The following is a 23,814-nucleotide window of genomic DNA, read 5'->3' on the forward strand; positions in this document are numbered from 1 at the left end:
CATCTGCAGTGGTTGGAGGTGGTCTCCCAACTCTTCTGCTGAGAAATTGCCACCCTGTCAGGTAGGGCACCTACCTACAGTACTGGTTGACAAGTAACAAGCCTGAAGCTCATAAGCACAATAGCTCCCCTGGCCATGCAGCAGGGATTCCATCGTGATAGAGCTGTAGAAAAGTGGTTTCTCACACAGGAGACCCAGGTCAGGTTTGAATTGCTTGTGTTTGGTAATGTTTTTGTACCTTAAAGAAACTTTTAAAGATTTAAGAATAAATAAATTAGTGGCTCATTTGAAGAAGAAAAGACTCCCCTCCTCTCATATCAGATGAGGTGCAAAGAGGTTGTGAAACCGTCGTCCTTGAAGGGGAAGTGTTAATGACTGAGCAGGCAGACGAGGGGAAGAACTGTATTTTTGCGTTTTGAATGATGTCGTCTTTGTGCTGGAGGGTGAATGGCGTCTTAGCGTATTTTCAGATTTGCTTTGTGAAAGGCGCCTGTCAGACGCTGTCAAGGCTCTTGATTTTTCCGAGAGCCCCATTGAAATGTATGTCTATGGCCGTCCCCCCCTGTCATGAACGCTTTATGTGTGTTTGTGTGCGTGCGTGTTCATTTATTTACCCGCGCGTGCATGTTTTAGTCGCGGACTGCACAATTAATCGAGGGGGGAAATAAACAGAAATTGCTGTATTGACTGCTGCAATTTTCACATCACGAGGCAATTTTGCCTTTCCTTGAAGGAAAGGTTACACACCGTCTTCCAAATGAGGTCTGAAAGCATAGTGGCATTAACCATAGTTCATAAATCAAATTGCATGCCAGGATAAGCAGCAAAGCTGATGACTCCAAATGGATCTCAGTTCTAACCACAGGGTTGGACGAAAGTTGCAGCCCCTGTGTGTGTGTGTGTGTGTGTGTGTGTGTGTGTGTGTGTGTGTGTGTGTGTGTGTGTGTGTGTGTGTGTGTGTGTGTGTGTGTGTGTGTGTGTGTGTGTGTGTGTGTGTGTGTGCGTGTGCGAGTGCGATCTAGAGAGACAGACAGTTCAGACATTTGCAGCCATAAATAAATGTTACATTTTATTGACATTTGCTTTTCTGACAATATTATTGTGTGAGGAATTTCAAAATGGACCTACTTTGGAACGAGACTAGAATGGTAACTCTTAACACATACACTCAAGCACATTTTTGGCTGACTGTGCAGGTTGAGACTATGTACTTATGTCTGTTTTATGTTAACAGATCTCCATATGGGCATAAAAGGGACACAGACAGACAGACAGACATGTACTCTGACAATGGGTTCAACGGATATTGCATAACCGGGAGAGGCATGCTTTCCGAACTTTCATCATTCCCCACTTGCATCGTTCCCGACCGTGTAGGCCGGTGCACAACGGGCATGCCTATAATGATATGTCCCAATGTATAATGTAATCACCAATGTAGGCTATATCACATTTGATTGTCTTATTACATTTGCAAAATAATGTTGAAGTAACCAATTCAACATTTATCCTTAAACAACAATGTATAACATTTTAGTGTCTTTTTACATAATGGGGATTGATTGATTGATTGGTATTGACTGCACCTCAGGGGTTATGACATGGTCTTGCATTAGTTAGTCAAGAATTGCTGGTCTACCTTAAGTCAGTCCACCTTAATGTCAGGTTAACTCATTTCATTAGCTTGTTAACTCTGTGACATATTCTCTGTGGAAATATGTTGGTTTTAATCACAAATAGAGCCCATAGAGTAGACACAGTGTGTGCGCATTTAGTCACTGACAAACAACACTGTTTCTTTTTCTCTCATTGTCTCTCTCACATACAAACGCAAGCTGTTCGTCTCTGTTCAAATGCATGGACACATTTTACTGGGGTTGTATCCACTCACTGTGCGCTGATGGCTCGTTAACGACCGCCATTGCTTTTGAATAGACCAAGGGGCTACCCGATTTGAATCCTTACAATGCAGTTGTTAAGAAGGCTATGATGCCTGTTTGCCATTTCCCAACGCTGCTAGAGCCAGTCATGACAGTGGAAGAGAGGGAGTGGGGCACATAGCCTAATGAAATAAGATAAAAATCGTTTTCATGAGATCACCAAATGCCACGGACCCCAGGTTGAGGCTCACAGCCCTATCGAATCTCTTAATTATACCAACCCTAGTCCATAAAAGGGGATGTGCGCAGTCAAAAGTATTTGCAGACTTTGGTTTATACACAGTAGCCTATATGCTTAGTTAAACTTTGGGAGACCAAGTTTGTTGTTTGTTTTGCATTGATTGAGCACAGCTGGTGAGACAGTCTGGGGCTGAGATCAGCTTGGGATTGGAGCATTTAACAAATGAAATAAATCCTTTTTTTAGGCTGGTGGTCCGCGAAGCATCCGCTGGGGGTCCGCGGACCCCAGGTTGGGGTTCAGTGCACTAAGCTGTTAGCCTGGGACCAGACTAATCTGCGAGTGCAAAAAAAAATTGCACTCTGCCATTTGGGTCTGGCACCGCTCCATAGAGAATCCATTTCCTGCTCCAGAAGACGTGGGTGACCAATCAGGGCCCAGTATTCGAATATGGGAGACTGTAATTGGTAGTTGGTTGTAGGTCTAACCAATTGCGTCGAGGGCCATTGTTTTGATCCCGCCCCTTAGGAAAAAAAATCACACCCAGTGTGAAGAGAGTGGTGCCTTTACGTGTTTTTACTCATTTTAACATCTTTTACGTATTTTTACTCATGTTAAGTATTTTTACTCAGTTTAAGCATTTTTACTCAGGTTAAGTATTTTTACTCAAAAGTGTGTGTGTGTGTGTGTGCGCGCGTGTGTGTGTTGCACTCCTGTTTGTGTATAATTAGTGTACCTGGTTGCATCTGTGTGTTGCAATCAGCCACAGCTGTTGAGGTCATGCTGAGGTCGTGCTCAAACATACACACAGACAGGGTTGTGCTCAAACATACGCACAGACAAAGTCAAACATAGGAGTGGTTAGCACCACTCAAAAACGTCCTCATGGAAGCACCAGACTCATATCCACGCAGTGATATAGTCTGGCTATGCGAGCCAACTAAGCCGTCCGTGTATTCCTCTGACTCGATCTGCAGCTGATCTGTAGCCTACTCTCTGACGCGCACACACACACACACACACACACACACACACACACACACACACACACACACACACACACACACACACACACCTCCTTCGTTGTCATAGAGAGAGAAGTTTGTGTCCCAATGTGAAAGTAAAATAATGTAGTTTCTGACCCGTGGTGATCGTACATTACAGTAACTCCACGCATGCGCTGTTTGATCATCCCATAGCTTGCGCCGCTGTAACCATGGCGACGACAGATCAATCATCCCATAGCACGAATGCAGAATCTCCGGTGTTTACCATATTTCACAAAAACACTAATAAACAGCTTACATTTTGGGAAAGTAAAAAACGGCCGTCGCCGTTGTGTGCATATGCTAATGGTCAATGCCCGTGTGCAAGTTATGATCAATTGCTCAAGCCACTGAGCAGAACCCTGATGAAAAGGTTTTGATGATGACAGAGGTTCCCTTTGATGACAAAGGTTTCCTTAGTTATAGTAGGATTGTTCATGTGAAGTAGTTTGTTAATGCTTATTTAAAAAAAAATAAAAAAATCGCTATTGTCATTTTGCGCTCTGGGTCTCAGACAGCGCGAGCCGCTCTCGCTGGGCAGGCAGAGACCCGGCAGAGTGGATACAGTGAAAACAAAGAGGCTCAATATGCTATATTAATCACTACTGAACAACTGCATGATCTATATATCGGCAAGAATGAATAGTTTGTTTCTAAACAAGCTGTGGCAGTCCTGTCTGTCTGTTACCAGCACCGGCCAGCGAAATACGCCTGTGTCCGCTCTGAGGAGCGATGTGTCCGGGCACATTTTTGACTGATATCCCAGTCAAAAACGTGTGTGCATGCATAATGTTTGTTTCAGAGGCATCAGCAGCAGTAAGGTGACGGTGCTGGGCTATGGCCTGCTCACCACCGACGCCCGCGCCCTGGTGGAGGCTCTGACCAGGCAGCGCTTTAACGTGGTGGTGGTGGACGAATCGCACTACCTCAAGACCAGGAACGCTGCACGTACCAAGATCCTGGTCCCCCTCCTCCAGAGTGCCAGAAGGGTCATCCTCCTCACCGGCACCCCAGCCCTGGGCCGCCCCGAAGAGGTGGGAATGACGTAAATCCTATCGATGTTAATAATTGACCTAGACTTTTGATCGATTAATGCAATCAGTAAAGAAATATATGACAACACTTTACTTAAAGGTTGGGTCTACAATGAACTATAATAACATTTATAATGCATTATAATGCACTTATAATGCACACTCGTTATAAATGTTTAAAACTATACGTAACAACTTATAACAAGGTTTATAAAGTATATACTGTAAGTACCCTTCTGGAAGCTCTTGCTTTGATCTCGGTTTAAGTCCTGATCGGACACCACTGCAGCGGGTCCTGGTCTCAAATAACCAGTCCCATTTCTCGAGCAGTGCTTTTCACTGCGAGTCAGTCAATGGACTAAGCTTGGCAGATCACTGGTATGGCCCTTTTGAAAACCCTAAAAGAAATATGAACCAACGAAAGCACCTGCCTGCCTCCTCTATAAAAGATGTGTGGTCCCGGGTCTGCTCCTACTGTGACTGAACATCCACGGTGCTGTCAAGGGAAACATGGTCATTATCTACACCTGATAATCTATGGACCATGATTGGTCCCAGGAAGAGGCAAATTCAATTTAATTGAAGCACAGGGTGAACAAATTGCATCTTGTTCCTGTGTGTGTGTCCCTCATCCTCCATCACATGCACACACGCACACGCACACTTACTCCAATCTCTGACTTCTGTATCTCTCTATCAGACATGCACACACACACACACACACACACACACACACACACACACACACACACACACACACACACACACACACACACACACACACACACACACACACACACACACATACACACACTCTCTCAGTCTTCTAATATCGTCAACATAATTGTTACATTTTAGCATCCAGTGCATAAAGCGCTGAGCCCCGTGCGTCCCTGTAACTCTGAGCCAATCCCCTCTCTCCAGGCATTACTCACTGTGGATATGTTGCAGAGTAAGCACCGCAGCTCGCAGCATCAAGCTCAGAACAGCCCCCCCCCCATTCCTCATTCCCTACCCACACATTGTATCAATAGCCCTAAACTCCAATCTCTGAGCAGTAAGCGCAGTGCTATCCGAGGTTTTGTCGAATGAGTGCAGCACTTGGAATAACACACCCACCATGGCTACTCACTCACATAGGATTACCCGTCATTATGCCACAATATATTGTTAATTGGCATGGACGTGAAACATGGATAGGCGCTATACACACACACACACACACACACACACACACACACACACACACTGTAAATGCATTCATGCACAAGCATACACTAGCCTGGAGCTTTCCTGGAGCTTTCTGTCATGTGAATACATTTTACACACACACACACACACACACACACACACACACACGTTCAATTCCGAATATAAACTGCAAAGGTGTCATTTAATTTTTGAGAGTATAAACCTGGATCCTTATTGGTTGAACAGTTAAAGAAATGCTAAATATGTTAAGCTGTACTCTTCCTAACAGTATCTATACTAACAACCCCCCCTACTGTCTCTATATCGATCTACGGTATCTCATGCATACATGCATGCGGTAACGTGAAGTGTCATTTCTGTTAAGGTTCATTTTCTGCCTGTCCCAACAGCTCTTCATGCAGGTTGATGCTCTGTATCCCAAGAGATTTGGATCATGGACTGACTTCTCCAAGAAATTCTGCAACGCCCATTACAAGTGAGCCAAGAGTTTTTGATGTTGTTGAATTTATGTGACATAGCCACTTACTTCATGCAACCTCGGTCACAGGGCTGGGAAAGGTTTCAAAACACTTTTCTTTTTAACCACGTTCAACCTGGCGTCCCTATTTTGGGAATAAAAAATAATAAAAAAAAGATTTCCAAAATTGCTAAAATAGCGATCAACAAGGTCACAACATGATGTGATGTTTTGTGATCTTGTAGACCGGCTATTTACATACAACACGGCTGTGCGACGAAGCATAAAATAGGCCTTGGTTTTAATGAACTATGTGAAAAGATATCGAGATATCGTGAATATTGTTATGGAAAATACATCACCAAAATGATCAGTCTCTACAGTACTGTATGTGACTGATCAGTAAATAAACACTACTCAGTAAAATACTGTCTAAGGACATTTAGAGGGGAAGGAAATATTACTGTATGAAGACATATTCAATATTGGTGCTGGCTCCATAAATGTCTCATATACAGTATGACATGTTTACAGTAAGTCACAGATATCACCCAGCCCTACTCACTCTTAAAGGACCATCCTGCTAGTCGGCATACTTATGGTATTCACTACAACTCAACTTGACATTGTTGCTGACCATTTGGCAAAGCATACCGTAATTTGTCAGATTTCTGAATAATTACACTTTCTTTTAAATGAAAACTTGAATAGCTTTAATAAACCCACCTTAAAACAAACTGCTAGTGTGTCTAATATTTTTTTTTAAATCTCAGGAATGTTTTAGACAGAGCCTGACATGCTTCAGTGGGGACAGTGAATCACGTGATTTTCTACTGTAGTTTCCAACGATACTTACTTACCGGCGCAGTATTAATTAATTTCTCTCCAAACTTTAATATCATGAACAACACAGAGCCACCTCTGTGACAGAAATGCCGGACTTGTTTTTTCTATTTTATAAACACAGTTCAAACTCAGTTGTGAGTTTAAAAAAAAATCCATGGGGTTTTGGGAATGGGGGAAAAACGTACGTGACCCAGGGGACGTGGGTTTGACGTCAGGACTTCTGTAGTCTATAGGCTTAACATACTAGACCACCGGTACAGTCCTTTAAGTTTTAATGGCCCCTCTGTTGGACACTTTTCAACTATTTGAATAAGACATGACAGAGTGGTTGCAACGTTGACAGTCATGTGGTGCCAGTGAGTTGCTGATGCCAGGACAGGAGGAGGGCAAGCGCTAAATGCGAAATGCCTGCCAGTTGTCATTGACCTTCTGTTACATGTGCGCCAACAAACAAACAAACAAACTAAACGCACCCGCTTGGCCGGCCCACAAAAAAATGCCACCCTCTCTCGGATAGATTCAGTGGCATCGATGCTGATTTATTGTTCATGTGGCTGTAAATGCCAATTCAAGGCCACTCATATACACTTAATGTCACACACACACACACACACACACACACACACACACACACACACACACACACACACACACACACACACACACACACACACACACACACACAATGTCACATACAATTATGATATACAATCCTGGTCTCTCATAACATGCACTTAAGCAAACACAAGCATGCGCACGCACGCACGCACACACACACACACACACACACACACACACACACACACACACACACACACACACACACACACACACACACACACACACACACACACACACACACACACACACATGCAGTTGTCTATAGTCATACACATACAAATAGAATAAGGCTCGCATCATCTAACACAATAACGGTGGGGACTCTCCCTATCAGAGTAAAACTCTGCTCTGCTCACTTCCTAATGCCAGGATAATTATAGGGGTTTAACAGCTAGCCTGTCAGCAGAAGGTCATTGATTGGAATGAATAAAAATAAAAAATAAAAGATAATGGCGAGCACGGCACTCACTTGATTGCAGTCTTGATTCACTTTTTTTAAGGAACGGCCCACTTGACACTCAAACGTCAGGGCCTTGCGCCTTCCTCAGCGTTTGTGCAGGTGTGGAAACATCAGTGATTACGTTAGAATTACAGTATGTAATCAATCATGCATCTTGTGGTCTCCTGTTAAAAAAATAAAATGAAATAAATAATAATAATCAAGCCTGCAATCAAGTGCAGGTGCGCGCCATTACCTCACCCCCCCCCCCCCCCCCCCCCCCCGATGGTGCTGAAGAAATTATAGAATGGACTCCCTCTGGGATTTGTATTCCAGTAGAATGTTGTCTTATTAAGTGGAGGTTAATAGGGGCAAAAGAAAAAGTTTTCATTCCCTCTCCAGATACTTTGGGTCACGGAGGCAGTGGGACTGTCGCGGGGCATCCAACCTGGACGAACTGCACCAGCGCCTGAGCGAGATCATGATCCGTCGACTCAAGGCTGAGGTCCTCACCCAGCTGCCCCCCAAAGTCCGCCAGCGTATCCCCTTTGACTTGCCCAAGGAAGCTGCCAAGGTATAGGACTTAAGTAACTTAAATGTCTCTGATCTTGGTCTGTGTATACAGGTCAAATCGTAAGATAAGATGTTGTTTGTCCCTGAGGGGAATTTTGTCTGTCTTTTGTGGTCTATCTGTATCTCTATTCTACTGAGTGCAGAATAGTGTTTTTGTGTGTTTTTGTGTTTTTACATTTTTTCACCATACATAGTGATGCACTTTCATATCAAACAACTCCACTCACGGAGGACAATCCAAGGACAGATATCATTGTGCAGAGTAATTTTAATGGCATCTGCATGTGTCTAAACTCTCCTTCCTTTCCACACTGCAAACACACTATCAGGGTGTCAGTTCTCGTACCGTGTTGAGTGAGTGTGCACCTCCCCCTCAAAGCACTGGCTGTGTGTGTGCGTGTGTGTGTGTGTGTGTGTGTGTGTGTGTGTGTGTTTCAGTCTGAGAGTGCTCAATACTCGTACACTCTCCTTGACCTGGTCATTGTGACTGTCTGTGTCTTGGTGGATCTGGGCTATGTAAGGAACTTTAGATGGGTGCATTAGCTAAAAAACAGCAGGGGAATTATTCTGTCATTCTCAAACTAATTAAGCAGAAAGTTACCACCCCAGGAACGAGACGATAAGAGCCACCAAGAAAAATGATGATGCAGGACGACCCCCCTTCCCCCTGTTCTCCTTAAATTTATGGGAACACTTTAATTGGAGCTTCTTTTTTAATGCATATTGTAGCTGCCACCAAATAGGCCACCGTGCTCAAATTTACATGATTTGAGCGAGAAATTCCTGTAGTAGTTGTCCCAGCTAAACTCCCAAAGACGTTCTAACTTTGATGCTTAGTAAGTGGTGGTGAGACGTATTCCGGAAATCCTAGCTGCATTCCACCCTAAACGGCAGACCTGTGCGTCCTCGCCTCAGCAGTCGTTTTGGAAGAAAAACAGCTCTCTTTGCTTTATTTGTCTGTTTCTTTCTTCTTTGTGGGCTGAATTTGCTAACGTTCTACAAGATATTACGAATAGTGCGAGTGTCCAGTGCCATGTAGCTGCAACACGCTTGGTCCCGGATAGGGGTGAATAGGTTACTGTGATTATAAGGGCCCCCACCAGGACTGTCTCTCCACAATACCGTCACTTATGACGCCTAACACATCTTGCCAAATTGCTGTTGACTGACACCTCCTTTTGGATGCTTAAATCCCTGCTGACACACTGTGTAGACTGTAGAGGTGAGGCTTGCTAACAGCGATACACCATCACTTCTTACCAGACCACCACCTCCACCTGCCTCCTCTCTCATTTGACTCACTAATGATGGCTTTTATCTCCCCCGGCCAGACAGTTTTTATTCCCCCGCTGCCCTTTTCCCTCCGAGCGCTGGTCTTTTGTCAGCATTAGTCCACTGGATCAATGAAGGACCTATCACTGCAAGTGTTCACACCAGCCCTACCAAGCCCCGCACTGGAATCCTGTTACAATCAGCACATTCTGAATGTGGATTATAATAATGATAATAAAACAATGGCTATATTTATTATATCATTTGACAATATAAAAGGAAAAGACAGTGTATCATTTTGAAAGGCTCAATCAGTGATCCAACTGTAAACAAATGCATAGCCCCATCACCCAAATTGATAAATAGCAAACACTAAATCATATTTGATGTGTTCAGTGGCAGTAAGAGGGTCGTATACGTTTTTACATCCAAAAGCTTACTTTTGATCTAGAAATGAAACTTCAACAATGTGTGTGCATTGATAGTGTAAAAGAAAACTAAAATCACAGATTATGAATATAGAACAGTATACTGCAGTATGCTAGCTGAAATAAAGTTAAACAAAAACATTCAAAGCCAAATTTCACTTTTTCAATACAGATGGCTTAAATATAAGAGCTTGTGTGTGTGTGTGTGTGCGTGCGTGCGTGCGTGCACGCTCACATTTCATTACACCCAGACCTCAAAAGATGCAATGCAAAAGTGCTCAGTCATTAATGTTGTCTGCAATGAGGCCTCATTGTTTTGCAGGTCATTGTGTGGTAATTGGGTTGGCACTCTCTTATGTGTGCATTGGGGTGTGTGTGTGCGTGTGTGGATGTGCGCTAACGATACTTCTCTCGAACTTCTTCCTCTCTTTCTCTGCTTCTTCATCAGTCAGCAGACTGCATGCCCAGCACATTACCCAGCTCTGCCACCACTCCCTTACACTCACGTCTCATGCACGGCGCACGTGCGCGCGCACACACACACACACACACACACACACACACACACACACACACACACTCTCTCTCTCTTTCTCTCTGTCACAGCAGCATAAAGAGCTCTCACCTGCTACTGTTCCCACTATTAATCACACGCACGCAAGCATGCATGCATGCACACACACACACACACACACACACACACACACACACACACACACACACACACACACACACACACACACACACACACACACACACACACACACACACACACACTCTCTCTCTCTCTCTCTCCTTCTTCCCGAGCTTGCCGCAAGCAGGGTTACAATTTTGCATATTTTGTATCTACAGTATATGAATCACACCACCACTATAGCCTTGTTGCGTGAGCATCGAAGTGATTCATTATTTTCTGATTATTCACATTCCCTGCTTGGATATTGACACTACCCACACAAAGAAGTATAGCATTGTTTTCAGCGCACCCCCAACCCCCCCACCCGCCTCGCCCCCCAGTTTACGATTTTCAGTGCCAGTCCACATCAACGGCGTTCACACACGGAATCTCTAGTGTTTTCTGTTGTTTATGGGTTGGAGTCTCCATTATGCCTGCTCTTCAATGCACGACGCTGGGCTTCTCTGCCATCTCCCGCCAACCTCTCCCAGCTCCTGCAGCCATCTTAAATACCCCTCGCCAATCACCTTGAGAGCGCGCAGGGGCCATCTTTGATTTATCGCGCTGGACCGGCTCCTTCTCCGTCTTCGACCTCGGCTTGTCACAAGATGGCTATAATTGGGAGAGAGGAGCACATGACCCAGCTAACGCAAGCAGCACACTGGCTGGTTAACAGGAGGATGCATCTTTGGGAATTCTCTCGCGCTCTCTTTTCTCTCTATCCTTCTGCTCTTACTCTTTCCCTCGCTATCGCTCTTTCTATACTTCTTTTCCTCTCCCCTCTCCCTTTCTCTGTCTCAAAAGTAGGGCACCCAGTAGCACCATTAATTGTTTTGCCCTTTATATCTCAGGAACTGTAGAGTGCAGGAGAGAGAGAAATGGATGTAGGAATTAAAAGAATGGAGCCTCACTGTCTCATCTCTTCTCTTCTCTCCCTCTGTTATTTTCAGGAGGCCTCCGCCAGTTTCGAGGAATGGGAGCGACTAATGAAAGGCCAGGGATCGGGGTTCGGTGTCCCCGATAACCCCTTCACTGAGGTCATGACCTTGATCACACGCATGTACAAGCAGACGGCCATTGCAAAGGTAACAAGAGGGCCCGTGTCCAGCCTAGTGTCTTCAACTTTGCTTTTGCATTATGGCCAAAAACTAGCAGGTTTTCATACAGAAGCTGGTTTAACTCAGCTCTGAATATAAATAATTCCAAATCAGGCGTATTGTAATGTTTACCCCCTACTCAGTTTGACATGATACCATTCAGGTCTACTTAACAATGTATTGTATAAATTCAAGAAGTATGATTCTTTGAGCAGCTTGGCCAGAAGGTCGAGGCATCTAGAATAGCGGTTTATGTACTGTAAAGTCTGTGTCTCCACAAATTTAGACCTATCACAGTAGCATGTGCCTCTACATACATGATCCTGTTATACCTTCAGTGTTCATAATGCAAATGCAGTAATTCATTTTTATATATTAGTTTTTGTCTTTATCTTCTTTGCTTTTATCCCTACTTTTGAGAACTTACTGTAAATATTTCGTATTACTGCTGAAAACTTAACAGGGCCCGTTGTGATTCGCCAATGGCAGAGAACGGAGATACTGTACTGTATATGCCATTGAAGTGCCATGAAGTTAACATTTTGTTGTGTCTATGGCTCATGATGTGAACTCCGCTTTAACTCACTGTAGAGAACAGACACAGAACTAACTTGCTATCGATCGATAACATTTGGACTGGAGGGACCTTTATTAGACTCTATAACTTTTCTTTTTTAATACTATAACACCAAAGTAAGCTTGAACTGATGACAACAGAATAACTTATGAACCAAAGCAAAGTAGAATTTGTGAATTATAGTTACAGTATTAGGCATGTAACGATTCACTCAACTCACGATACGATTCAAATCACGATACTAGGTTCACGATACAATTTTTCAAGAGTTTTTAAACACAAAATTATTTTCCAGACAATTGACCGATTTTTTTTTTTACTCTCTTACACAAATCCAGTATTTTCTGCTCTTTTATTTTTTTACTGTGTTTTCTCTTATCCTCTTTTCAATACATAGCAAATGACTGATAACTCTTTTTTTATTTATTCTCTTACAAAGAAAGTTATGTTCTTTCTTTTTTTCACGCGCCCTCTGCTTTTTGCATCGCAATATTTTTTTTTATATTATTCTAAGTCAATAATGTACTGTATATGCCCATGATAACATCCCAGTAGCTGTGCAGCAAAAGTAGGTGACCCCGCAGCCCCCGAGCCACGGTAGCACTTCTGAAGTGTGCGATGAACATCGTCCCACTGGGTACGCCACCACGCCGCATGTACCGTAATCCACAAAAATACCACTGGCAACTGTGTGTGACTCACCATCCTTTACGCCCAGTATCTGGGTTGATAAGTGGATGTGCTCGAAATACCCAGCAGAGAACAGGACGTCCCACCGCCTCAGCTGGTTAGCGCTGGCTCACCAGGTAGGCACAGACCTACTTGAAGCACTGTGCGTTCGAGTCCCACTCGTTGTCAGCGCTCCTCGTCAGCGCCTCTCACTACTGATTCCTTTCTTGTCACTCTTCATTTAAACCATTAAAACCTGGAAAAGCATCTGTGTGTCATTTTTAAATAGCAGATATACAAGGTCATAGCGCGTCATTTTTTATTATTTTTTTAAAATCGTGAAAATCTTTGAATATATATTTTTTTAAAGCGAACAATTTTTACTGAAATCTTTGCTTCTGGGGGTCCCTAGAACTAAATATTTTGAGATGGGGGTCCACGGCCAAATACATTTTGGGGGTCCTACACATGAAAAGGTTTGAGCACCACTGATTATAGCAACATACGTTTTTCAGAAAACTGTTAGAATTTAGAAGACATTTTTAGAATCGGCGTCAGGTCTTAATGAGTTAAGTAAGTGTCCATTTGCAGCCCCCCCCCCCCCCCCCCCCCGTATTTTACACTGTGATTTTAATTACACAGTGCTGCTGCCTGCATAGTGTTCGATTATTATTTTTAAAATCTCAGTGAGACTATCCTGGTTAAAGCTGCAATCTGTAACTTTCCTATGTCCTACAGTACCTGTGATTCGAAGCTGGTTTATCCACGCAAAGTGCCAAATCTTTACTGTTGACCTATAACGTATATGGGATATGGAGTTCCCTGATGTGATTTGATTTGATTTTATTTGGATCTCTTTTAGCCGAGGCTAATCTTCCAAGAGTCCAGCAAGCAGAAATACAATACATTACATACGTACAGTGTACAATACTGATAAAAATTACAATAAACATATTGCAACATACCATAATGTAAAAACAGTACCAATATACAGAGTTACACAATAAAAAGATGTAACTCATCTCACATACACACCTACTACTAGGCCTTAGGCCTGTTGCACCTAAGGGATGACCATGGATACCCATGGTGGACCCTGATGTCATTAGTATATGTCCATACAGTACACTGTATATTGGCATGCCCATAAATGGGCATATTGGTTGGATCCATATATGGACATATCGGTCGGATCGGCGGTTCTGGACAACCGCATACTCGGACGACTCGGCGGCAGGCACCGCACTCCCTTGAGTCCTTGCCGAGTTTGAAGTCGGGCAGTCCCATATATGCATGCACATGACCATATATGGGCATAGCGGTCGGATCTGTGGCTCTGGACAACCAGATCTACATATATACCTATATATGGGCATTTCAGGTTTGTTTATGGTTATGTCCGAGTCATAGGGACATGCCTATATTATGGGCGTATCGGCATTGGCATCGTACCCAAAAACCTGCTATTGGTCGGGCTCTTGCAGAGAGACAGGAAATTATGGGCAGAGAAGGGTAACGAAACGCAACACAGATTCTTATTAACATACTATATGTCTGAGCACTCAGAACTGAAACTTTCAAAAGTGTGTGTGTGTGTGCGTGTGTGCGTGCGTGCGTGCGTGCATGCGTGCGTGTGAGTGGTGCAGGGGGTCTGGACTATAATTTTCATTTATTTTCCCTTTGAAGGTAATCAGGCATTGGTGCCACGGCATTCATCGATGGTCTGAGCACTTGGCCAAATGCTCAGCGAGATCTCAAGGGAGACGATTGCCATGGTAACAGGATGGAATGGTGAAGGCGCTGAGACAAAGTGTGGGGTTCTGACTGAAGGGTTGGTCCATTGTTGCCTGCATTGCGCGAACACATCTTATCTCAAAGTTCCACACTGTTCCAAAATAGCATCTCTGTGATGCTGTCGCCATGGAAACTGGGCTGTAAAGCTGGCCCCCAGATTGAAACAAGACAAGATTAAAAAAAAAAGATTAAAAAGTTTACAAGTTCAATTACAGGGATAGTGGCTGGATACCTATACGGAACGTAGGTGCACCTTATCAAAACTCTGTCTGTTGAGCCCTGTGAATGTTTTGAGCCTGGTACTCATCAAGGGCACCATAGCATTGCATTGCATTGTATCGGAACACAAAAGACGATGAACATGCACAACCAATTTCTCATCCAGGTGCTGGACTGACAAAGATCAACAATACAAAAATAACTTGTCCATCCATACCTGGGTTTTTGCGCATAGTAGCCATGCAGTGGGAAATCAGCTTGGGATGATTTTTGTGGGGCAGGTCTTTGCCGACCCCCAGCGAATGCTTTGCCGACCCCAGGTGTGACCGGTGTGTGTGACAACCCGGTCATTTACGACCCGACATGGAATCGTTGCCCACACAACCATGAGAAGTTGATGTTTAATCTGTTTGAGCTAAGCTATGTGTGCTAATAACACAACCTGGATTTGGAAATTGCAGGTGTCAATCTGCGTGCTAGTGCTATAAAACGCAGTGTGTGTTTGTGGACAGGGGCCCTAAATTAAAGTCCTTTATATGTTTGCAGCATCTGTGTGTTATACCGTTCTGTCTGTGTGGCCGTGTGTAGCCAGCAGTAGAGATGATCCCATAGCTTGCAGGGCTGTAACCATGGCGACAGATCCCATAGCCCGAACTCTGAATCTCCCGGTGTTTACACAAAAATGCCAATAAACAGCTTACATTTTGGGAAAGTGAAAAATTGGCGTTGTGTGCATATGCTAATGGTCAATGCCTGTGTGCAAGTTCAGATAAATTGCTCGAGCGAGAGGAGAACAGACAGGTTTCCTTATTATATAGTAGGATAAAGTCTGCAACACTGCTATTTGTGCTCCACTTTTGTGGAGGTGAAATACCAGTGTGTGTTGCAACACTGGTATTTATGCTACACTTTTGTGGAGTCTGTTGCAGACTTTATTATAATTTTTACAGCATCTAAACACACCCTCACCTCACACTGTTGCTCAGTAAAATCAGAAAATGAGGAAGTTACAATCCCAGTGGTACTGTAGATTATAGCTCAACATTGTTTGTTTGCTAAGAAAAGGCACTTTGTGAGTTGCACCTGCAGTCGTCGTTACATGACTGAACTTTCTACCCCATGAGTTTTGTTTTTTTCCTCTTCCCCCTCTAGTTGCAAAATTGGTGTAGCGTGTACATTTTAAATCGTCCATATCACTTCTCAATCGTCTGCAGTCTCTGAGGACCCCGCTTTCTTCTCTATTAGCCCAGTGCCTGGAGCCCTGGCCCCCGGTAGGTTAACAGAGACCGGAGATAACTGTGGAATGCAATCATCGGAGCGCTGCCCGCCCAGCCTGCCTTTGCGCTTGGATCTTTTTTGCGCTCTGCGTTGTTTGCTGATTGGATTTCTGCTCGGTTTAGCCTAACACCGGACCTTTCATTGCTACCCCCACCTCCCCAACCCACCCACAGACACACCGCCCCCCCCCCCCCCCCCCCCCTACACACTGTCAGCCTCGTCTCATTTCCTCTGCTATCAGTTTTTAGAGTCGGACAGGTTTTCTCTACTTTCATTCTCCATGTTTTGTGTATGTGTGTATGTGTGTGGACTGTGGGGAATGGGGGCTGTGTCTCTATGTCACTTCTGAAAGCACAAATCTCAGCCACCTTGTCTGTCTGCCAGTCGGTTTGGAGACAGAGCTGCCCATGCGCCTTTGGGGTATGATTATATTTTTTTTATTTCTTTAGCCGCCAAGCACCTGCTCCTAATTACCCAGAGAGCGAGAGAGCGAGAGAGAGAGAGCGAGAGAGATAGAGATAGAGGTGGGGTCTGTGATGCAGCTAACCGGCTGCTTCAAACGACAGAGAAGTTTGTGCGCTAATTAAACTCGACAGAAAGAAATGAGACATGAGAAGCCGAGACGTCGCTAATGAGGGACCCCGCGAAACCGGGAAAGGGTTGGAGTGGCCATGTCAAGCTAATTATGGGGTTCGCGGCGGAAGCCAACGTTCTCTCTCGCCAGAGCAGGTGTGACGGGCGCTGAGGTTGTCAGGTTGCAGGACGCGGTGGAAATCTTCCGGGTCGCACTAACAGGAGTACCGCTGTAGTCGCGTCAACACACGACTTGACTGCTGTACCTCCAGTGTCATGGGCCCTATTCTTGGCCATATTCTCTTCTCGCTTCTTTTTTTTGGCCCACGGTCCCTGAACCGAGACGAGCAGGGCTGCGCTGTGTGACACTCTCGCTGGGATAACACGTCCGTCAGAGTTGTGCAGGGGCGGTATGCAACAAAAGTGGCCTTGCTCTGTGTTCTACACAAGTTTGTGTCTCATGCAGTCACACAATACACCACTCCCGGGTTTGGAAGTTAGCTGGTAAAAGTTGGACTGTGTTTCCCAACTTTACTTTCTTTACTGTGTGTTTTCAAAGCAGTGTTACAGAGTGCTTTACAAGTACCAAAAAAGTGCCAAAATTAATTAAACAAAAACAGAGTAACGATAACCATTCGACTTAGAAAAACTAAAACCAACACACTCTTCCAGAGTTACAGTTAGCCTTTGTTTTAAATTGGCACATTCAAAGTCAAAGAGTTGGAAAAACTCTGACATGTTTCAGCTATATGCCTTTGTCCAAAACGTGAGTGCCTTGTTTTTTTGTTTTGTTTTGTCAATTGATTATTTTCCCCTACCAATTAGCGCCTTCTTTTTTTTTACCAAATGGTTTACAGTGTATCCAGACAGCACTCCTCTCTTCCTTTTTGTAACATAAAGACTCCAGGTTTGAAATGAGCAAGCAAATTACAAGAACCAAGTAGGTAAAGAAACTAACTTTTTTACATGAGGTGTTGCAATCAAAATGTGATTGCAGTTGGTATCATGTGATTGCAACACAACAGTTGAATCTTATTTGAAATATTTAGAGGACATTCTGGGTGACTATAGAACAGTAGCCTAGCTGGATAGTGTACCAGGTATTGCAGACAGCAGATGCGCAAATTAGTTTCTGAGTGAATAAAATCTCCTCATTGTGAAATATTGTCTTGCTCTCCATATCAGCGCTGACTTGTGACTAGTGGGTCTGGGCGCTCTCTGTTTTAAAGTCCTGATCCATGGTGGTCAATGGAGAAACCATGGCAGAGAAGGATTGCCACCCCTGTGATTAACTTACTCCATCACTCCCAGCGACGCATCCACTCTCCTCACTGATCTGTGGTCTGTTTTGTTTGTTTGTGTGTCTCCAGGCAGGAGCCGTGAAGGACTACATTAAAATGATGCTAGAGACAGAGCAACTCAAATTCCTGGTGTTTGGCCATCACCTCACCATGCTGCAGGCCTGCACTGAGGCCGCCATTGAGGCCAAGGTATCACTGACACACACACGCACACGCACACACACACACACACACACACACACACACACACACACACACACACACACACGACTCAATGGCCTTTCCTCTATCACCATTCTTTGGCCAAACTTTCCATTTCCACACACAATCTAATGGGTAGATTGCCATGAAACTAGCTGAGTTCATTCACGCCTCCTGGAAGATGAGCCTTCATTTGAGTGACCCCATGACATATCCTCTTGTGCAATCGCCAAGACAAAAATATCTAATATCTAATCTAATAGCCAGATTCCAAGAGGAACATACAGATTTTGGGCAGAACGAAAATCACACACACACACACACACATCGAAAAAGTGCCTGCCATGAGCCTTTCCTCAGTCCAGAGGCTGTAGGCTACAGCCTCAAAACACTGCAAAATACAGACAAGATGAGGCGAAAAACGCAGAAAATCTAACCTGGTCCAAAAAGGGTAGTGTGTAAACATGATTTTTCTTTCTACATAATATTAATAGAATAATTTGGGGGACAGGAGGATTTATGTTGGCAGGCAGGGAACAAAGTAGCATCAGGAACTGCACTATAGGCTCCTCACAAGGTCACAGGTTCGATCCTCATGACAGTCAATACGGCCATCAACAGCTACGAGTCCTGTCGATTGTGTCCTTGTGCGACACATTGAACCCCTTCATACTCACTCACAGACAGTCGCCTAATCGTGAGAACAAAACAAAAACAAAACCAGAAAGCCTACGCTCACTGTTCTTCCCTCCCTCCCTCCTCGTATTCAACTCGAAGTTATTCCAGCAGCCACAGAGACCATGCAGTTCTTCATTAATGGTAATCTGGAGGTGGAAATGGCCCTGGGTCCATTCATACCTCACTCACTCCTTAGTGGCTGTCCAGAGGTAATTGGCCACATACCGCGGAGATTCTCCATTCACAGAGAGCGCGAGGGAGAGACAGAGACAGAGGGAGTAGAAGCCCTGTGGCGTCGATGACTAAGTTCGCCCAGGTTATTGAGTCATACTTACTCAAAAGTTGAGGTCGTGCGTCAGCGAGGAGGGCAAAAAAGTGATATATCAGCAGTCTTGCATCATTGTCGTTATCACTCGCTGCAGTGCGTTTCCACGTGCATGGAAGACTCAGTGAGCGGTTTACAGAATGATGTACAGTATGTACATTTATAGGGGTCTAAAGCAGCATCTGAAGTTAGTCATTCTCTGCAGTGTTCAGGGAATTTAGCCTAAAGTGTCAACCTGGTCTTAAGTGACATATTATCCAGTAGAGTTCTTGCACTTATACTCTCTGGACTCATTTTGCATTCTGTATACTACTTCTCTGTAATTACATCCCAGTTTTTCATGGGGGGGGGAGGGGGGGGCATGGGTGCCACAGTTAATAAATCTGTGGCGGCAGTGCCTCAGGGGTAGAGTGGCCGGTAGAGCGGTCGGATGGGAACCGCAAGGTACCCAGTTCGATCCCGGGCTCCCCCAGAGTTGCTGTGGAAGTGTCCTTGAGCAAGACGCTGAACCCCTAATGGCCCCCTAATTGCTCCCGATGAGCAGGTTGGTGCCTTGCATGGTTTCCTCCTCCATCATCGGTGTATGAATGTGTGTGTGAATGGGTGAATGTAATGCTCAATCTATGTAAAGCTCTGTATAAATGCACCATTTACCATTTGTTTTTACCATCTAAAAGATGTAATAATAAATATGTATTAATCGATCAAATCAATGTTCCAAAATAGTACTGTAGATCTACAATCTCACAATGCATCGCATTGGCCATTGCTAAATGGGTAGATAGCCCGTCTTGGTAGCAGAACGTTCCAGGTCTGATTCCCGGTCCCGAAAATGTGTCGAGGTGTCCCTGAGCAAGGCACTTAAAGGTAGGGTAAGTGATCATTTTTGGTTGAAACAAGAAGTTTTTGTTAAAGGGTCTACACCATGAATTTAAAAAATAATAATAATATTCAATATCATATTGTTTATGTCCCTCAAACGTTTTTCAAAAGGTTTGAGCCTAAATCAAGCCTCAGATATACTCATTCCAACTAACTTCTCTCTGGCTTATAAAGCACTTTCACCTGCAATACCACATTGTCCTGTTTGGCACGGGGCGCTATTGAGCCAGTTTGTATGCATGTTATCTCCTGGTTCTGTGTGGAAAAAGTAAAAAAAAAAAATATGAAAAAATTAAGATTTTTTTTTTTTTTTGGGGGGGTTGGAACTGAAAAACGGGAGGAATTGTTCCCTGACGTGACGTAGGCAGGGGGGACAAATCTGACGGACTGTTTTCAGACCAATTTACATAAAAACCACAGATAGCCTATGAAAGCCTGCATGCTCGAAGTCGGGTATTTTTTGGAACAGAAGAGAGGTGGGGGAGACCAAAAACACACAAAAATGAAGAAAAAGTTAAAATTCATGGTGTAGACCCTTTAAAAGGTTAAAGCACTACAGTATATTCTGATAGTAATCATTGTTATAGAGTGTTTTTACATTTTCAGGTGGGTTGAAAATGTCCAGCCAATCAGGAAAGAGTACCCATTTATCAGCAAAGATTTTTATAGTGTTCCATTTCCAATTTTGTCTGCTCATTTCTTAGTGCGATCACTTCCAATTGAACTTGTTTAATCTGTATTATGTGCAAGTTCTCTCTCCTGATTGGATAAAATAGGTAGCCCGACCTGAAAATGCATTGAAAAAATAAATAGCTGAACAAACACAAACATCAGAATATAGAGCTATTTAGCACCAATTTAAACAAACACATATCACTTACCCTACCATTAACCCCTAACTGCTAATTTGAGAAGTACTCAGCTGGGTGAAGCTGAAAACTGAATTTGTTGATGTTATATATAGTGATTATTTTATCAAATATTTGTTCAATATATATATTTTGTATTATACTGTGTATACACATACAGTATGCATATACTATAGTTGCAGCTCTAGCATGACCAAAACCCAAGCTGTTCAGAACAGGTTTTGTCTGTATGTCCCCCCAAAAAGCAGCTCATCACAGCTCACGCCGCTAAATACATTCTCTCATTGAGCTAAATTCTGTCCGTTTAAATAATAGTTAAATAATTAATAATAATAATTTAGTCCCCACTCCTTTGGGGTGTTTTTTGTCATTGTACATTTGCACACATGTAAAATGTGACCTCTGCATTTACCCATTTTAACTATTAGGAGCAGCTTGCGCTATTAACTATTAGGAGCAGCTTGCGCTATTAATACACCGTCATGGGAGCAGTTAGGGGTTAAGTGTCTTGCTCAGGGACACTTCGACACACAGGTTGGGGGCGAGCCGGAGGGGGGGACCTTCTGATTCCCAGACGGCCTCTCTACCCATTCAGCTATGGCCGCCCATAGCTAAACTGTTGCTCATTATGCTGAGGACCTCCTGGAACCCCCTCAAGGACACCTCGGGTTCCCCAAACCCCACTTTGAGAACAGAACCACTCGCACGAAACGACTCTGAAGTTAACGATTCATTGCATCCCTGTTTTATGATATTATAAATATTTATAATGTTATCACCGCTTGCACTCGCTGCAGGAAAGAACAAACACACACCACCAACGGCTCTGAAGTTAAGAATTCCTTCTCAAACTGAACACTTAAGTAAAAACTAGCTAGCAATAGCTATAGACTGGAGAGAGAGGCCATGCAGTTATTAGTGTGTGTGCGTGTGTGTGTGTGTGTGTGTGCGTGTGTGTGTGTGCGTGTGTGTGTGTGTGTGTGCGTGTGTGTGTGTGTGTGTGTGTGTGTGTGCGTGTGCGTGTGTGTGTGTGTGTGTTAATGCATATCTAATACAGAGCTAAACTCACACCTCACCCTCGTTCAGAGAACCGACGAAGAACTTTGGCAGAAAAAGTTTCTCTTTCTTAACTCCCGGGCCTTATTTTACAAGTCATAACGAGTGAATGATTTTCTCAACTCAGTGGCGGCAACCAGAGAACAAGTTTGAATGCATGTATGTGCTATTTGTGTGCACGTGTGCATCCGTGCATGTGTGTGTGTGTGTGTGTGGGTCATGGGGGTTCGGGAGCTGTCTGCCAAACGCAACACATCAGTACAGTGTGTAGGCAACACCTTCTGCTGCAAGACGCTCTCCCGCATTTGCATTTTCGCACTTCCTAATTAACAGAGAGAGTGGGGGAAAGAGAGCTAAAAATGGCTGCTAAGTAAATGCACCACCATGTCGGAACTCAGGTGTGAGAGATGACTGCGTCGGAGGTACGGCTTTGAGCGATGACATACTACACCAGTCTCTATGCTTGTACAGTATGTCTCCCAGCTTCAACATGGCACTGAGCTAGCTAGGTCATTGAGGCATGGGAATGGTACCGTAACTGCAGCACAGCAGGAACCAGCTTGTGATGAATCGTGAAGTCAGTCTGGCATTTAATAATGGCAAATACCTGGTTTTATGAAAAGTTAAATCTAGAGCCCGACCGATGCCAGATTTCTGGGAGATTTTGGAGAGTCCTAGCCCACCAATTCCCAATGTTTTGACCTATATTTTGTATTAAAAAAAAAGTGCTAAATTATAATAATATTAACCACTTTCAACATGGTATCCCTATTTTGAGCATATCGTTATAGGCAAAAAGGTCCCGAAATGTTCAAAAGGTTTACATATTTTATTATAAAATGTTCAAAGTGTAGAAAATAGAAGACCTACAAGTGCTTGTAGATCTGTAATTCTTTTGCACTTTTTGATTACGTAACTATCGATAACACATGACATCGGCTACATAATTGCCGATACTGATGTACAGTAATAAAAAGTCAAATAATGGCCGATATATCGGCATCTGTTTTGTAGTGAGAACCGTCAAAAACCTAAGAGTGAGATTTAAGCAATACGCAACACATCAGTATGGCATTTGCGTTGCGTGAAGTCATCATTTCCACAGTAATGAGTGAAATGCAAATTCTTGGGGCTCTTGTCTTATGTCTCGTCATGTCATTTCATGTTAGGCGGGTTACATCCGTATTGATGGCAGTGTCCCGTCCTCTGAGAGAATCCAGTTGGTCCACAAGTTCCAGAATGATCCAGACACACGTGTGGCCATCCTCAGCATCCAGGCAGCCGGACAGGTAATGATAATAACATCGTCCTGGACTCACAGTGAACACACCGCCTCCGCCCCCCCACACACACACACACACACACATACACACAGACATACACGTCCCGTCGCCGCTTAAGCACGTTCAACAGTGTAACACAGTGGGTCTATGGATTCCACGCATGCGCAGTTTGATCGGAAGGCCATCCCACAGCTGGGGAGCTGTAACCAAGGCGACATTCTTTTACATAAAAGCGCTAATAAACAGCTGACATTTGGGGAAAGCGAAAAACGGGCTTCGCTGTACTGTGC

The 23,814-nt window shown here is 43.9% G+C and overlaps 1 protein-coding gene across 2 annotated transcripts in view; it reads left to right on the top strand.

Annotated features, from left to right (window-relative positions):
* The window catches only part of zranb3 (zinc finger, RAN-binding domain containing 3), a 98,002-nt gene that overhangs the window by 15,135 nt on the left and 59,053 nt on the right, over positions 1 to 23,814 (top strand). For both annotated transcript variants that reach the window (XM_084051254.1, XM_084051255.1), the window contains 6 exons: positions 3,967 to 4,198; positions 5,800 to 5,885; positions 8,176 to 8,347; positions 11,673 to 11,807; positions 18,300 to 18,419; positions 23,411 to 23,530. In XM_084051254.1, the coding sequence (XP_083907380.1) occupies positions 3,967 to 4,198; positions 5,800 to 5,885; positions 8,176 to 8,347; positions 11,673 to 11,807; positions 18,300 to 18,419; positions 23,411 to 23,530 (865 nt within the window). The remainder of the gene's footprint in view (positions 1 to 3,966; positions 4,199 to 5,799; positions 5,886 to 8,175; positions 8,348 to 11,672; positions 11,808 to 18,299; positions 18,420 to 23,410; positions 23,531 to 23,814) is intronic.

This window comes from Gymnoscopelus microlampas (genome assembly GCF_963454915.1).
Source record: "Gymnoscopelus microlampas genome assembly, chromosome: 24".
NCBI classification, from domain to species: Eukaryota; Metazoa; Chordata; class Actinopteri; order Myctophiformes; family Myctophidae; genus Gymnoscopelus; species Gymnoscopelus microlampas.